This window comes from Beta vulgaris, chromosome 2 (genome assembly GCF_026745355.1).
Source record: "Beta vulgaris subsp. vulgaris cultivar EL10 chromosome 2, EL10.2, whole genome shotgun sequence".
Lineage (NCBI taxonomy): Eukaryota > Viridiplantae > Streptophyta > Magnoliopsida > Caryophyllales > Amaranthaceae > Beta > Beta vulgaris.
The window spans coordinates 52282204-52299940 of NC_079203.1; the positions used below are offsets into that span (position 1 = coordinate 52282204).

General features: G+C 34.2%; 3 protein-coding genes across 3 annotated transcripts; 1 reads left to right on the forward strand and 2 right to left on the reverse strand.

The window, feature by feature from the left end:
• Positions 1 to 373: 373 nt before the first annotated feature.
• On the reverse strand, positions 374 to 1712 carry LOC104906448 (60S ribosomal protein L26-1). Its single transcript, XM_010695201.4, is given in 3 exon segments — positions 374 to 570; positions 1163 to 1486; positions 1488 to 1712. Coding segments are annotated over 3 exon segments (462 nt in total). The 5' UTR covers positions 1602 to 1712; the 3' UTR covers positions 374 to 546.
• Positions 1713 to 9545: 7833 nt separating this feature from the next.
• LOC104906439 (uncharacterized) lies at positions 9546 to 13703 on the forward strand. The gene is made up of 2 exons (XM_010695190.4): positions 9546 to 10295; positions 12514 to 13703. Exons 1-2 carry the CDS (start codon positions 9601 to 9603, stop codon positions 13352 to 13354), a joined length of 1536 nt encoding a protein of 511 aa, XP_010693492.2. The 5' UTR covers positions 9546 to 9600; the 3' UTR covers positions 13355 to 13703.
• A 68-nt stretch (positions 13704 to 13771) lies between these two features.
• On the reverse strand, positions 13772 to 16151 carry LOC104906430 (protein PLASTID MOVEMENT IMPAIRED 2). Its single transcript, XM_010695178.4, has 2 exons — positions 15741 to 16151; positions 13772 to 15656 (listed from the first exon to the last, which is right to left on the reverse strand). Exons 1-2 carry the CDS (start codon positions 15873 to 15875, stop codon positions 13917 to 13919), a joined length of 1875 nt encoding a protein of 624 aa, XP_010693480.2. The 5' UTR covers positions 15876 to 16151; the 3' UTR covers positions 13772 to 13916.
• Positions 16152 to 17737: the final 1586 nt, after the last annotated feature.

A 17737-nucleotide genomic window follows, 5' to 3' on the forward strand; every position in this document is an offset into this window, starting at 1 on the left:
GCTTTGTTGATCCTAATCTTCTGAAATTCACATAATCTTCAGCCTTCATTCTTCCCTTGAACACTTCACTTGCTGACCCTTTCCCGTTAAACCCATAAAAGTCCTCTCTATGAAATATGGGAACAGATCAAAGAAGAAGAACTATGAAAAATGATTGAGTGATCTTAAAGATTATCAACCCTTTTATTATTAAATTTTCATTAGTCAGGAATACATTAAAATATATTTTTATATCATTTCTCCTCTCATTTGTTACATACATATCAATATTATATTTTAAATGTGTCTAACAGGATTGTCATCTCCTATCTTAACTCATACGATTTAGAGTTTTTTGTGAGGATATATCAGGATAATAGGCCATTTTATGATATATATCTTACTAATTCTTTTTTCATATCTTAAAAAAGTTCATTACAATCCTCAACTAACTACAATAACTAGGGGTGGGAAAAACCCTAGCTACATTACAAGCCATATCCGAAGTTCTACATATCTTGATCTGCCAAATGGTTATACTTCCTCTCACAGAACTCTAGCTTGACATCATGGAGACCCTGAATCAACCCCCTGCAATTAAGAAGCAGATAGTGGTAATGAGTTGGATTGCACTCTTAGTGGCAGTGGCATCACAAGCAAAACTTTTTAAAAAAAAAACCCCAATCCATTCACCCCTATATTACGGGCAGCAAACCCCCCCCCCCCCCCCAAACCCACACATGAAGCAATTGAATATCAGGCACGGTAAAAAAGAGTAATTAAACAATTCAAAGGTCGAAAATTTAACTTTCTCGCTAGACAGTGTTTTTGATACCTTTCAAAAAACTTGAATTTAGATTAGTATATTCCTTAAAAAAAATAGTGAGTACCCACAAAATGCTATATTTACCCTGATATATCCCTGCAAAAAAAACTCTACAATTAATAACATTTATTTACGAAAAATGCCACATTTTTACCAGTCCGAGATGAAATGACGCTCGCTTGTAAACCTCAAAATTAACTTATGAAGCAACCCCATGTAGATCAAACATTAACTATACGAAATGAAGTAAACCAAAGTTTCACATTTCCCAAACATTCAATCACAAAACATAATCCAAAATTCAAGAAAAACTCCAACTTTTGCAGAAGTAAACAAAAAAAAAAAAAATTGATCAACCTGAGATAAATTAGAAGCAGCAACATCATCAACAGTAAATTTTCCTTTACCCTTCTGATTACCACGACCCTCAGCCTTACGCTCAAGTAAACCCTTCCTATCTTTGTCAAGTTTTAACTTAGTTACAACAACATTCGAAGGATGAATTCCAACGTTGACTGTCGACCCGTTGACTTTCTCCCGGGTAACCCGTTCAATATGGATGACCCATTTCTTACGGTAGCATTGGACAATTTTACCCTCGCGTCCCTTGAAAGTTCCACGAACCACCTGAACTTCGTCGTCTTTCCGTACAGGGATAGAACGGACATTGTACTTACTTCTTTAAGTCAATGGAAAGTGGGGAACTCATGATTGTACGGCGGATGTTTGACGGTGCTGTGAAGTGTGATTTCCGGCACTTTCTCCGGGAACTTGTTACTCTTGGGTTATACTTCATTTTTGGAGTTTTTAGGGTTTTGAGGGTGAGAAAGGGGGGAAATAGTAGATGATGGATTTTGTTTTTAGGGTTTTTTGCGATTCTGATTTTGTTTGGGAATTGCGATTTTATATTTATGGACCACTTTGTTAGTTTGCTGGGCTGGTTTTTTGGTTAGTACTTGGGTCTTTTATTTCTATGATTTAAGAGTCTGATTTTAGTATTTTATTGTACAGCCCATTCAAAAAAAGATATCTTATTGGTAGCCTTAACTTTGGCTTTTTTTATCATTGATAGTTGAAAAAGAATTTGATTTTCAAAAATAGTCTTGAGGTTTTGAGCTTTTTTACTATACTTGAAACTGCATATTAACAATGATTTTTCGTTAAAACAAGTGTTTAAAGGATTGTTTTTGAACTAAGTATGGTTCTGTAAGCTAGAATGATATGATTAAGAGTCTCATTAAGTATTTATTTTATTGTATAGTCTATCCGGAAAAAATCATTATTACAAAATAGTGAGTGGTCAGCTTGGCCTCTATAGACTATAGAGGATAATCTTTTAGGGTCAATTCTCTTCGGCATAAAGCAGTTATACTGAACAGAACAGAACTGAACTGAATTGAATTGAATTGAATTGAATTAAATTAAATTAAATTAAATTAAATTGAATGTAATAAATATATAAATACTATTTAAACAATAATAATATGAATATTAAATAATTATTATAATGATAAGTAATAATAATAATAGTATTCTGGATATTTTTAAATGATTGTTATAAATAAATAATATTAATTATCATAAATTAATAATAAGGATAATTAATAATAATTATTTTATATTATTTCTATAATATATTAATACTTGATGATGATATATAATAACAATAATATCTAAAAAGTAAATTAATATTACTATTTTGATAATTAGATTTAATAATATAATAATATTTAGTAATAAAAATAATGATTAGGTGGGACCGCGAAAATTACATCATAAACCCTCTTGACACGATTTGATTGGTTTATGAGCTAAAAAACGTGGGTTTATTTGTGCTTTGACCTAAACCATGTTCCTCATAATAATAATAGTAATAATAATGAGTAAGCTATAATAAACAAAATAATATATAGAAACAACAGCAATAATAATAATAATAATAATAATAATACTTAATGGTAATGATATAAAAATAAATAATAATAATAATAATAATAATAAGAGTAATTAGTAAAATAAATTATACCAACATAATAATAATATTTAACAAAATGATTATAAAAGAATAGAGCTAAACTGAACTGAGCTAAACTGAACTGAACTGAAAATAAGCTGGGGAGAACAGTCCCTTATACTTACTCGGTTACTCCATTCTTAAATAAGTGGTACAATTACTTTTTCACGTAACCTAGTGCGTTTATTTGATCGAGTTCTCGAGTCGAATTCTAGATTACTAGCTCAACTCAACTTTCCAACATTTGGAGTCGAATTTTGACCAAATCTGTCTCAATTAGCTTGCAAGCTGACTCATTTAATTACCACTTCTGTTCTAAACAAGTTGCTCTAACCAACATCTAAACAAAAAAAGATTAATTTTTACATTAATAAGTACTCCCTCCGTTTCCTAAAGATCTTCCTTGTTACCGTTCCTACAGATACGAAGGAGGATCCATTTGTGTGGAGTGTGGGATGGGTAAAGTAGGAGAGAGAAATGGGTTAATATAAATAAACAAATAAAAAGGGTTAAAGTAGGAGAGAGAAAGAAAGTAAAATTGAATTAATAATAATACACTAGGGAGTGATTGAGTGACCTTAACGGTTGTTAACCCTCTTATTATTGAATTTTCATTGGTTAGAAATGCATTCAAGCATTATTTTTATGTTATTTCTCCCCTCAATTTATTACATACATATTAATTTTTTATTCTAATGTGTATTAAAAGGGTTGGCGACCGTGAGGGTTACTCAAACTCACAAGTGACATTCTTTGGAACAATAAAATTAATTGCAAATATTGCTTCGGGGAAAAATTAGAAGCTTGATCTCATATTATAGCATTTGACTAGCCAATCATCTAATTTAAGTGTTAGATAAAAAGAAGTTTCAATTAGCTTATTGAACTCAAAAAACTCTTTTTGAATAAGTCGAGGGGATGTGCTTTTGACATTAGAGATCTGAAAATGAGTAGATCAATTACATGTATGTCCTTAAATTGTTAAAATTTACATTAATAAATAATAAAAGGTATAACAATAGGTTATGCCATGTCTTTAGTAAACAGCTAGTCAAATCAATTAAGACAATCAACTATCAGTTCATACAATCAGCTAACATATATTCGTAAATTGCCTAACATAACCCAATAATATGAATGATATTATGTATAGATAACTTCACATTATCCAAATACTAAACAAGAAAAAACGTAAAGTCTCAACAGGATCTAAAAAACCTAAATAGAGTACCAATTTCTCCAAACACATGAATGTCACTAAGAAAAGACGAAGGATTATTTTAAATAAAAGGTGGAGAATTCATAATTATAATCTTACTACTAGTACTATATGATTACTTTAAGAAAATGGTGTAGGAATTATAATTATCAATCTTTAGTACTAAAGCATTGTAGTCTTGTAGATCTAAGAACTCTATAGCAGAAACTCAAACAACAACTAACACACAAAACTCTAATTCCAAATCCTAAATCTAACCACCATATTTCACAATGACCATGAATCCCAAAAAAGGGAGCATGACCCTCCGAAACAAGGTTGACTCTTTCTGGAACTATAAACAACCCAAGAAAAACAAGAACAGTTACCAATGGTTAGACGCCATGTCTAGTATCTTAACCTGGACTAAGCGGTGGTTCGTCATAAGCGAGTCGTTAGTTTATAAGACGGGGGCTGGAGCTGGAGTTGGAGCTGGTGTTGGGTGCGGTGTTGGGTTCGGACTTGGGTTAGCGGGTGGAGCTGGGTTTTCTCATGGGCCTTGGAATCATCTACGCATTTTTTCCGGGTTCGGGTTCGGATGTGGTGTAGGGGTTGGGTTTGGGTATGGACAAGGGTTGGGTTATGGTTCAAGTTGGAAGTCAATTGGGGATGCATTATTGCCAGTATTGCGGTTGAGAGAAAAAAAAATAAAAATAAAAAATCGTTGGAATTAGAATTGGCAAAACCTAACCCAATTTAACGCGAAACTCATTTGAAAATGGAGTTGGGTTAATGATAACGAGTTGGCTTGAAATTTTCAACCCGTTTTTTCAGGGTTGGGTTTGGGAATGGGCGAGGGTTAGGTTATGGTTCAGATTGAAAGTTAATTAATGTATTTGCGTTTAAGGAGAAAGAATTATAAGAAGAATCGAGTAATTAATCTTGAATGTTTCCAGTACATTTTGTAAGTTTCTTTTGTCATTTTGGTAGTGTTAAATTTAAATATTGTCTCCATTTTATATGAAATGGAAATCCACTATTCTTTTTAATTATAAAATATTAATATAAACGATATTCATTTCTTGTTTTAGATGAAAACTACCTTTAAAGAGCTTGGAAACTAGGCTCCTCGATGATTTGTTAAATTTTTCATTAAATTTACAGATCAACAGAGAAAAATCAATATCATAACTCATAAGAGCGGAAAAATAAGTGAGACAAGTATAAAAATGTTCCTTTCGATCCCTTAAATTCGCCGCTTGGTTTTCTTGAATATCGATGTGATGAAACTGAACCTGCCAAAACCACTCGACATCAACACCTACGTCCAAAACGATTGTGTTAATAAACCAAGGCACTTTAGAAAGGTTGGCCAACTTAGACATGGAAACAGTATCCAAAACTATATGAATATGAGATAGGATGACATGTTTGAGATAGATTTGGAAATCCATGGAGACAATCAACTTGTGATATTTTGAGTTAGAGATGTGTGATTATATCACAACTTAGCACGGTTGCACCAGCATGTCACCTATATACATGAGTAATAAATATCTCCTCAAACTTAGCATTTAAAGATCTAACTTATAATACTACATTTGTCTATCTCTATACTACAAGAAAAGAGGGGAGCAACAGTGTCTCCATCTGGAATCACATTTTTACCCCTATTAAATAAATTATATTTTAAGAAAAAAAACTGTAAATAACACTCCTAAACAACTCAAAGTTAGCACAATCAATGCATATTAACAAAAAATTGACAATTTTTTTTATAAAATAAAATTCCCAAACAATTTGAAGTCATCACAATCAACATAAACTTGACAAAATAATTTTCCATAAGGAAATTTACCATAAATTTTATTCTAATGTTTCTAAAAAGGTTGGCAAATGCGAGGGTTACTCAAACTCACTACTGGCATGCTTCGGAAAAATAAAAGTGATTATAAATAAGGGCCTGTTCTCTTCGGCATAAAACAGCTGAACTGAACTGAACTAAACTGAACTGATCTAAACTGAACCGAATTGAATTGAACTGAACTGAACTGAATTGAACTGAAATGAAATGAATAATGATATGTGAGAGTAAAAGTATTGTCAAGAGCTGAACTGAACTGAACTGAGAACTGAATTGAATTGAACTGAACTGAACTGAAAATAAGTTGGGGAGAACAGGCGCTAAGTATTAGATAAAAAGAAATTTCAATTAGCTTATTGAGTCCAAAAAACTCTTTTTGAATAAGTTAGGGGAAGGAGCTTTTGACATTAGAGGTCTGGAATGGATCAATTACATATATGTTCTAAAGTTGTTAAATTTTACATTAATAAATAATAAAAGTTACAAGAATAGATTATGTCATATCTTTATAATTTATTGGTCATTTTACACAATTATATAACAATCAAATATCAGCTACTTATCAAATAAATTTATACAAATAACAAGTCAAATAAGCTAAGATAATCAGCTATCAGCTAATATAATCAGGCAATCAGCTAACAGATATCCGTTAATTATCTACCAGAGCTCGATATATGAATGATGGCCTGTTCTCCCCAGCTTATTTTCAGTTCAGTTCAATTCAGTTCAGTTCAATTCAATTCAGTTCGGTTCAGCTCTTGACAATACTTTTACTCTCACATATCACTATTCAGTTCAGTTCAATTCAGTTCAGTTCAGTTCAGTTCAGTCCAACTATTTTATGCCGAAGAGAACGGTAGATAATTTCACAGCATTATCCAAATACTAAACAAGAAAAAACGTGAAGTCTGAACAGAATCCAAAAAGCCTACATATAGTACCAATTTCTCCAAGCACATGAAAGTCACTAAGAAAAGACGTAGGATTATTTAATTAAAAGGTGGAGAAATCATAATTATAATCTTACTACTAGATGATTATATTAAGAAAATGGTGTATGAATTATAATAATCAATCTTACTACTAAAGCATTGTAGTCTTGTAGATCTAAGAACTCTATATCAGAAATTCAGGCAACAACTAAAACACAAAACTCTAATTCCAAATCCTAAATCTAGCCACCATATCCCACAATCACCATGAATCCCAAAAAAGGGAGCATGACCCTCCAAAATAAGCTTGACTCTTTTTGGAACTACAAACAACCCAAGAAAAACAACCTTAACCAATGGTTAGACGACGTCATGCCTACTATCTTCACCTGGAGTAACCTGTGGCTCGTCATAAGAGAGTCGTTTATTCATGAGACAGGAGCTGGAGCTGGTGTCGGGTGCGGTGTTGGGTTCGGATTTGGGTTAGCGGGTGGAGCTGGGTTTTCTGACGGGCCTTGGAATGATCTACGTGCTTTTTCCGGGTTCGGGTTCGGATGTGGTGTAGGGGTTGGGTTTGGGTATGGACAAGGGTTAGGTTATGGTTCAAGTTGGAAGTCGATTGGGGATGCATTATTGCCAGTATTGCGGTTGAAAGACAAAAAAGGAAAAAGTCGTTGGAATTAGAGCTGGCAAAACCTAACCCAACTTAACTCGAAACTCATTCGAAAATAGTGAGTTGGGTTAGTAATAACTAATAACGAGTTGGCTTGGAATTTTCAACCCGTCTAATTTGTTTATTAAATGGGTTTGGGGGGGGGGGGGGTTCGGGTATGGGCGAGGGTTGGATTATGGTTTAGATTGGAAGTTAATTAAGTCGGATGTATTTGGGTTTAAGGATAAAGAATTATCAGAAGAACCAAGTAGTTCATCTTTAATGTTTCCAGAATATTTTGTTTCTTTTGCCATTTTGGTAGTGCTGAATTTAAATATTGTCCATTTTATATGGGATGGAAATCTAGCATTTTTTTTTTTTAGAAAATATTCTGTTTTTGAATTATAGAATATTAATGTAAACTATATTCATTTCTTGTTTTAGATGGCAACTGCCTTTATAAGAGTTTATAAACTAAGCCCCTTGATGATTTGTTGAATTTATTCATTAAATTTACAGATCAATAGAGAAAAATCAATATCATAACTCATAAGAGTGGAAAAATAAGTGAGGCAAGTACAAAATTTTTAAGCCCTCAAATTCGCCGCTTGATTCTGAATATCGATGTGATGAAACTGAACCCGCGAGAACCTCTAGATATCAACACTTACGTCCAAAACGATTGTGTTAATACACCAATGCGCTTTAGATAGGTTAGCCAACTTAGACATGGAAACGGTATTCAAACCCATATGGATACGAGATAAGGTGACATGCTTGCGATAGATTTGACAATCCATGAAGACAATCAACTTGTGATATTTTGAGTGAGAAATGTGTGATTCTATCACAACTTAGCACGGTTGCACCATCATGTCACCTGTATATAAGAGTAATAAATATCTCCTCAAACTTAGCATTTAAAGGCCTAACTTATAATAGTACATTCGTCTATTACAATTTAGGTAGTATTACCTTCACTTGAATTTCCTAAATTTATATAATCTAAACTAATATAGACTTAATATAGTATAATCTATAAAGTATCACATATTATTTGAAACTAAGTGCTAATACTACCCCCACATTACAACTAAGCTACATTAATTTAAAGTTAAAACCATTTAAGCATTCACCAATTTTATTTAAATTTCGCTCAAAACGACTCATAATAAGTCATTAATTTAATTATCACAAACATTTTGCGAATAATCATAAGCAATCATGGAAATATCATATATTTTTTTTATAAAAATGATATATTATTACAAGTTAATTGATATTTCATCCGTTTATTAAAAGATGCATCATATTAACTTTATCCACTACTTGAAATTCAACTTTGACCGTATTTAATTATTATTGTATCGATGTCATTATCTTAATAATTGTTGGCTAATCTCGATATATATTTCAAAATATTATTTTTTGAAAATATATAATCGAACATATTAATGGTAAAAAAGTTGTGAATCTCAAGTATGCTGAGTCAAATACAACGCATAGTTAATCTCAAAGTATTATATATACATTTTTTTAATAATTTTTAATAATATGTAATCAAACATATAAGGGTTTCTCTTGTAAGAAACCACCTATTTTTTAAATTAAAATTAGGCAATAGTAAACCCAATATTAAAAAGAGATTTAACCAGTAGTGACTAAGTTAATCTCTTTCAGTGACTAGTTTTGAATCTCAAGTATGCTGAGTCAAATACAACGCATAGTTAATCTCAAAGTATTATATATACATTTTTTTAATAATTTTTAATAATATATAATCAAACATATAAGGGTTTCTCTTGTAAGAAACCACCTATTTTTAAAATTAAAATTAGGCAATAGTAAACCCAATATTAAAAAGAGATTTAACCAGTAGTGACTAAGTTAATCTCTTTCAGTGACTAGTTTAAGCTATTTAGTGACTAGATCTACTTTTATATTAAAATTATACGGTCTCTTTTAATAAATTTTGAACATATAATGATCAAATTAGTGAATCGACAAGTATGTTCAGTCAATACAACGCATATGCAGGAAACTTTACATTTACTATAAAATCCCAAGAAAAACATCCTCCAATTCATTTTTCATTTCTCATTCATTTTTCCTCCCTTTACCAGATCCACCCCATGGATCCCTCCCTCCCACCACCGCCGCCGGCGACTCTCACGGGCGGCGGCGGCGGCAGCGGCAGCGGAAAAGAACTCCAAAAACTCCGTCTTATGATAAGCTACGGAGGCCACATTCTCCCACGCCCACACGACAAAACCCTCTTTTACGCCGGTGGAGAAACCCGCATTGTCGCCATTTCTAAAAACTCCTCATTTTCTCTCTCCTCTCTTTTCACCCAAATCACCAAATCCCTCTTCAACGGACCCCACCACCAACACCAGAGAAACCCTAATTTTCTCCTCAAGTATCAGCTCCCACAACATGACCTTGATTCTCTCATTTCTATATCGTCTGATGAAGATCTTGCGAATATGATTGATGAATATGATCGTATTTCTTCTTCGTGTTCTCCTACACCTGCTCGTATTCGATTCTTTGTGTTTCCGTCGTCGTTGTCTTCATCGTCGTCGTCGAAAGAGTTGAAAGATGAAGGAATTGTAAGTCATGGGTTGAAGAATGATGATGATTGGTTTGTTGATGCGTTGAAGGTTGCGGGTTCGAATCCTCCTGCTGATGATTCTTCGCATGATTCGATTGTTTTGGAGAGTAGTTCGTCTTTTGGGTCGACGAATTCTTCGAATTCTCCTGCAATTAAAGGTGGTTGTGGGGATGATTTGAAGCTTCTTTTGCCCTCTCTTGATTCCTTGGGAAGGTACTCATTTTAATTTTAATTTTCTTTTTGTGTTTTTTTTTGTTATTTGATTGATTTTTTTTGAGTAAATTGAGGTGTTAATTGTTAGAATTTATGTGTTTGAAGTTGAACATTTTGATTCAATCTATTAGGTAATTAATCAAAGGAACCATACATAGTGTTAATTTAAATTTATTGCCTTTGATTAGGGGAATTTGTCTGCCTGAAATTACGGCATTGTGTTTGTTTTGAGCTGCTAGCTTTTGAAGATTGATGAGCTCTAGTAATGATTTGGGATAGTGCCATGTATATTGCGGTCGACAGCGTTAGTGAATTAGGGGAAGGTATGCAGTGGCGGATTTTGAAAGATTTGCTACAGGGGCTAGATTTTTCCACAACAACATATTAACATATATGAAAGAATAAAATTATAAGAACATACGAATGTTAAGTGTCATGATTCCACTGTTGGAAAAAGAACTAAAGTAAGGCTCGATGGTCTTCAAAATTTTAAAATCATCAATAATTGATTTGGTGCTTAAACTTTTGGAAATTTTCATTTCAATATAAATAACTAAGCTATCCGTCAAAAACTCATCTTACTTTCAAAGTTGGTTCAAGACCTAATACACATGATATTGATCAATCAGTTTAACCCAACTCAACAAATATAAAGTGTAGTTAAAAAGTATTATAAATTGAGTTTAAGAAAATACATACCTAACAAGGGAATAAGCGTTGCACTAATCACCTACCTTTGTCAATTTTTCGTTTGAGTAATCAAATTGATATTAGTAAATCACTTAGTTATATATACATATATTTTATATAGTATAATTAATAATTACATAGTACAAGAACAATATGATAGATTGCTTGAATCTACAATAATTTAGAAAGCAAACAAAGCACACATCACACATGATAACATGAATAAGTTTTCAATTGAAAAAACAAAAACAAAAAATCAAATTTCAGAATTGAAATACTGTGATGAGTGGCGAGTGATGACAAAACACAAAATTGTAAGGGGTTGATGAATTATTAGTCATAAGTGCAGGTGTAGCAACCAACAAGTAAGCAATTTCAAGATAACAATTAACAAGATTTATAAAATTAAAAAACGTTGCACAATTCCAAAATTCAAGATTCAATGAGATAAATACCAAAATTAACAAGCAACCAACATGACCAAAATTCAAATTCAATGAGATAGAGTAATTACTTTTCCTGCCACAAGAAAGCTGTCAAAATTGCTTTAATAGAGTTGTAGTTGCCAGTTGCAGACTTTTCACTTTTGGTTTTCGAGTTTTGTTCTTCCCAACGTGCAAGGGTTGGGATTTTGGGAAGCGTTAGACTGATGCCGTGTCAATTACTGTCAAACACAAACTTTTTATTATTATTTGTATGTTGGGCTTTTGGGTTGCTAAACTACAAGCTTCATGATTTTTTAAAAAAATTTGGGCCTACCCCCATTAAGATGTGTCTATGAAGTTATGGAAAGAGAGGGATTCAAACTCTCTATGAGAATCAAGATGAGGAAGAAAACTTGAAAAACTGTTTTCTTGATAATTGGCAAGTCAATTGCTTTCATTATGTTTCAGTTCAGTTGGAGCAAAGAAGGGTGCTAAAGAGAAATCTTTTAGGTGGTGGTTAGTTGCGTCTGTGCAACTGGGGTAATGTATATTGTGTAGTTTGGGGAATTATCTATGTAGAGGTGTAGGTTGTTTGGAGCTAAGACGATTTTGGACTTTTGGAGCGACTGATGTATGCCAATGGCAAAAATACATATTGAGTGGGGCAGGTGGTGATGGTTGCAAGGATGTACAGAATTGGGTGAATGAACATTGTGAAGTTATATGATTCTTCTTTAGGTATCATGCAAGGAAGTTGTATGTGTTTGCTTTTCAGCATTTAGCTCTATATGATGGATAGCATAGGAACAACTCTTCGGTTTATGGTAATAAATGGATGTCAGTTGGCGAGTGGGGAAGGAGGTGTAGCGAAAAGCAATATGAGTTCCGAAAGCTGCAATTACTGGAACTACAATATGCCGGTTGTTTGTTTGGTAGTAATTGAACCATATTTATGTCTTTTGCTAAGCTTCTATATGATGTGTGGATGGCACATATGTTCGAATGCTAACTTCTAGTGTTGCTGTATTTGACTGTGGGTCTTCCACAATAACTGATTCTGATAATTTTTCTGGATTGTTGTATGTGGATTGTTGTATGTACAGTGACTGCAGCATCCCCAGCCCCAACTTTAGCCAGCAAGCAATAGTATATCAAGATGCGTCGGGATATTTTGACGCTAAACCTGTTTCTGTCAACCTCCTCGAGACTGAAAGCAATGCTTCTGATCGTTCTCCTCGGGCTGACATCCCTGCACCAGTTCAGGTTTCTGGTTATGTGGTATCTAAACCAATGGATCTACCACAACTCCACTCTGCACCTCCACCACCATCACCAGCGGCAGCAGCACCACCACATTATATTCACCACCCGGCTTCTCAATCTAATTATATAGCTCAATACTACCCAAATTCTATTCCGTTTGCATCTTATACACCAATGTATCAGACTTATGCCCAACCACAGCAACCTGTCCAGTATCATAACCCTTACCCAATCTACATGATGCCTGTTGGGAAAACACAAAATCTGTATGATGCGTCCATACCCTGTGCTTCTGCACAAAATGTTGGTACGAATCAACCCCAAGTACCTCCAAATTCTGTTCTGGTTGCTTCCCCAATGAGATATGAAGGGTATAACAAACCTACCACTCCAGCTCCCGAATATGGTGCTCAAGTATACATGCCAACTGCTGTGGCTACCCAACCTGTACATTTGCCTCCAGTGAATCAACCACCTCAGCCTGTTTCTGTTGCTCTCTGCGAAAATATGAACTATGTTAATGAAAACGTGAACTACGTCAATGAATATGAAGATCCTATGCATGCTCAGATATACAAAAGTCAACCTTCTGGTCCTACACTTCAAATGGCAACAAATGCTGCAACGTCAATGTTACCAGAAAATTTCACCCAATTACAGGTGGAGAATACTAAGCGTTGAGGACTCTGAACCACAGACTAGTGTTGCTTCAAGAAACAGTTTTGAGTAAGATACATGGAGTTCATTAATGTAGTTTATTCTGCTGTGGTTTTTCCTCCACGGTTCACTTTTTCGTGTTGCAGTATATGGTCTTTCGCTATTAATTCTTATACGTTTTTGATATAGTAGAGATACTATCTTCAGCTATTTGTTAGCTTATACAAAGAAAAGGTGCTCGATATCCATTTGTTGGATATCTGTAAGCGTTATGGTCCTGTCCATGTAACATTGTGGTAAAGTGTGTATCAGTATTTTCTGTTATCTTTTGATTTATATATTGAAGTATCAGAATTGATTCCTTGGTTTCTCATTCCATTGTCAATAGTTTATCTAGGAATTTGCTTGTGCTCCTGGTACATACTTGAAGACACAGGAAGCTGCAGAAATTTACTAGTGAACTTCATAAGAATCAAAATTTGGGAAGTACCTTCAGCAAAAAATAAAATTAAAGCATATCCAGCATATCCCACTAATCTAAATTACATTATGTACTTGTTACAAAATCTCACCCCTCAAAAAATAGTTACTCTGAAGAATGTGATTCTCTAGGACTGTCTTCCTTCAAGGGAACTGACTTCTCATTCTCAATCTGTTTATTAGCAAAATATTTTGCAAATCTCAGCATTATTCTTCTCCTTCTCTTCACAGTTAAAGAAGATGAAGTGCTCATTCGTCTCATAGCTGGAGACCCAACAGATTTCCGGAACTTTGCTTGTCTTACTGGTGTTATGCTATAATCCTGTTCTCTGGTTGATCTTCTTCTTTCCTGAAAGCTCTTGTTCTTTTGGCGTCTGGTTTTCTGCAGCTTTTCTGTTCCTAATCCTGCCTCGTTTTCTGAGTCTTCCGTATTATTAACCCTTTGCTCTTCCCTGAGCTTCAGGCCTTCAATCTCTTTCTCAACTAGAGTAGTCTTTATCTTTGTCTCTCTCTCATTCGCCATCAATGCTTCTGCCCATGCATGAGCTGCTACCACTTTCTTGTCTGCAATATCTTGAGCTTCTGCTGCACATCCTGTTAAATATTCATACTCAAATTTTGATATTGTGATGGTAGATTTTGTCTTGGAAGTCCGTGCTTTTACTGCATTTTTCGCCAAAGCTTCTAATATCTCAAGTACTTTTGCTTCTGCTGTTTTAACCTTTTCAAGCTCCTCGAGTACAGTTTGTAGTCTCTCTTCATTTGTCTCACTTTCAGACTCGATTCTCTGAATCTCAGCCCTGATGTTGTCTCTCTCCTCTTTCAGTTTCTTTTCCTCTTTCTTCGCCACCTCCTTTTCTTTGTTTAATTTCTCTAAAGACAGGGAGAAAGTTGGTAATATTGATTTTGCCTTCTCCTCGGATGCTCTGGCAACTTCGAACTTGTCTTTTGCTCTTAGAATTTTCGAGCTCAGCTTATCTACAGATTTAACGGCTATTGCTTCCATTTTCACAATTTTATCCTTCTCCTTCGAAATGTTTATCATCTGCTTTCTGATTCCATCCATACTACTCATAATCTGAAACCCTTTTGCTTTGATGGCCTCCAATTCTTTACTGGCTGCCTCCAAATCTTTTGTGATCGATTGCAAAGTCGATTCCTTCATTCTCCCACTCCTCCGAAACTTACTGTCCATCTCCTTAATCATATTCAGCTCACATTGCAATACATCAGCATCTGAGTTAGTAAGTTCTAATTTCTCTTCAAGATCTTTCATATCTTCAATCTCATCCCTCAAAACACTGATCTTTCTTTTAGTTTTTTCAATCAAGATTAAATATCTTTCTTCTTCTTCTTTTCTCTGAGCTTCAATCTCTGCAAGTTCTTTCCGTGCCTGAATTTGAGCTAACTCAACCAGTACCTCCTCTTCTTTGGCTTCTTCAATCTCTCTCCTCAATCTGTCAGCACTGCAAGTGTAAGACTCAAGTCTTGAACCAGCAGCATCTGCTTCTTTCTCTGCCCGGAATTTCTCTTCTACCGTGCGTTCTATCTCGAGCTTAATCTTGCTGAGTTCTCGCTTCACAATTTCAACTTCTCTCGTCACTGCTTCATACCGATCATCATCCTCTTGTACCGGTTTTTCCTCAACCTTCTCTCCTTTCTTAAACAATTTAGCCCTTGATTTTGACTGTTCTATATGCAAGTTGAGTTCCCTAACTAACTTTTTCGCCTTCATAAGTTCGAACTCAGCTTGGGATTTTTCTGACTCGGCTATTATCCTGTTTTCTTTGATTTGGTTGATTGTATTCTTTGCAAGGTGAAGTTCTTGAGCCTTCGAAGTACTTTTCTGCAATGTTCAGAACATACCATTAGCAACAAACTAAAAGATACAATATTTTTACAATCTTTAGTAAGTAGTACTATTATTTACCTCAGAATTTGATGCATCATTCTGAGACTTCTTTCCTGTATTAGTAACTTGATTGATCTTGCCTCCTCCATACATGTTAATGGCTGCTTTCACTGACTTAATTCTTCTTCCATTTCCCAATTCTCTCTCTTCCATTTCAACCAAAAACTTAAAATTACTGTTCTACGACAAAAACCCAGAAATTGAATACCTGTATTTTCCAAAAAATCTCATCTTTTTCTAGAGAAATTCCACAAGAAATTAAAGTTTTGAGGACCTAAGATTAGGGAGAAATAATGTTTGGTTGTTATTGTTACAAGTCTACAGAATTGCCAGCTTTAGAAGCAATTTTGGCCATGACAATGTACTTGAAAACTCTTCAACATTATCTAGTGCTGTCTAAGTGGGGCATGTAAGGACAGCTTTCCTTTTCAAGGCTTTAAAGATTTTGGTTCTTTTTTGGGTGAAAAAAGGCATACAGCTTTTACTCTGTATACTATCTGACTGTGTTTCACTGATAAACAACAGATCAAACCAACATTTTATCCAAAACAAATATCCAATATGGGAAGCAATAAGGCATATGTGGCCTTTTTGAGTGTACAGTATTTTGTGGTCTATAACGTGGCTTGATTGGTGATCATGGATATTGAGCGGCAGGCCGGCAGCCAGTTAACAGTTGATAAAACACAATGGAGGATAGCGAGATGTTGAAAGGCATGTTGAATGACAATTAGTCGGATCGGGTTATTTTATAAGTTTCATATCTGGTCTTCCTATTTTCGGGGTTAGAGTCTCGCTTTGTTTGTAAGAATGGGATGAGATTACTAGGGATGGTAATGAGACGAGACAACTCGCGAGCTACTCGAGATTGAGTTGGTCAAAGCTCGATTTGAGTGAGTTCGGATCGAACTCGAAATGTTGGTGAGTCGAGTTGAGCAGCTTGATACTCGATTCAAACTCGTGATAAGCTCGAATACTCAATTATCAATAGCAAGTAAATTTAACATTTTTCTATTGCTTAAAACATGAAACACTCGTAAGCTACTTGAAATCTACTAGGTCAAAGCTCGACTTGATAAAAACTCGGTCAAAACTCAACTCGAGTGAGCTCAACTCAAACTCGACTCGACATGCTAATGAGTTGAGTCGAGTCGAATTAGCTCAAACTCGAACTCTACTCGCATCATTGCCATCCCTATAAATTACATTTTCTCAGATTGGATTAGTCTTGAGTCCGATTCAAACTACTTCTATGTTGTGACTTAAGATCACACAAAGCATTATTCAGATTACTTAGTTCATGTACGCGAACATCTAGAAATCTACACTATTCTGTGGACAATGCTTATATTGTAGCCTTTTTTTTTTTTTGAATAGTGCTTATATTGTAGCCTACTTCATCAAAAAGAACTAGTTTATATCATGGTCCATGGAAGTTTACGTGATTCTTAATTTTCTATTTCAATTAGTAATAAGCCAACCTCATAAAAAAATAGTTTACATCATGGAAGTTTACGCGATTCTTAATTTTCTATTTCAATTATTACTTCATAACAAACTTATTCAATGAGACATAAACTCGTTTATTTATTATAGATGCAAATAAATTCGTTAAGTTGTCATATGACGTACTTATTCTTGTCAATTATATTTTAATGACACACAACTTTTATTAGGAATATCACTATTTACAAAATGATAAAACTCTAACACCACAAAGTATTATATACTACATGCCGGTTACATCTAAGGGCCTGTTTTCTTCGGCATAAAACAGCTGAATTGAACTGAACTGAAATGAATAGTGATATGTGAGAGTAAAAGTATTGTCAAGAGCTGAATTGAACTGATCTGAATTGATTTGAATTGAACTGAAAATAAGCTGGAGAGAACAGACCCTAAGTTAATGATGTGACTAGTGTACATATAAAGTTAATTATTGTATTTTAAGGTTACCAATACACTAAGGGTTACTTATAAATTACAATTGTTGAAGTTACTCATTACGTAAGTAT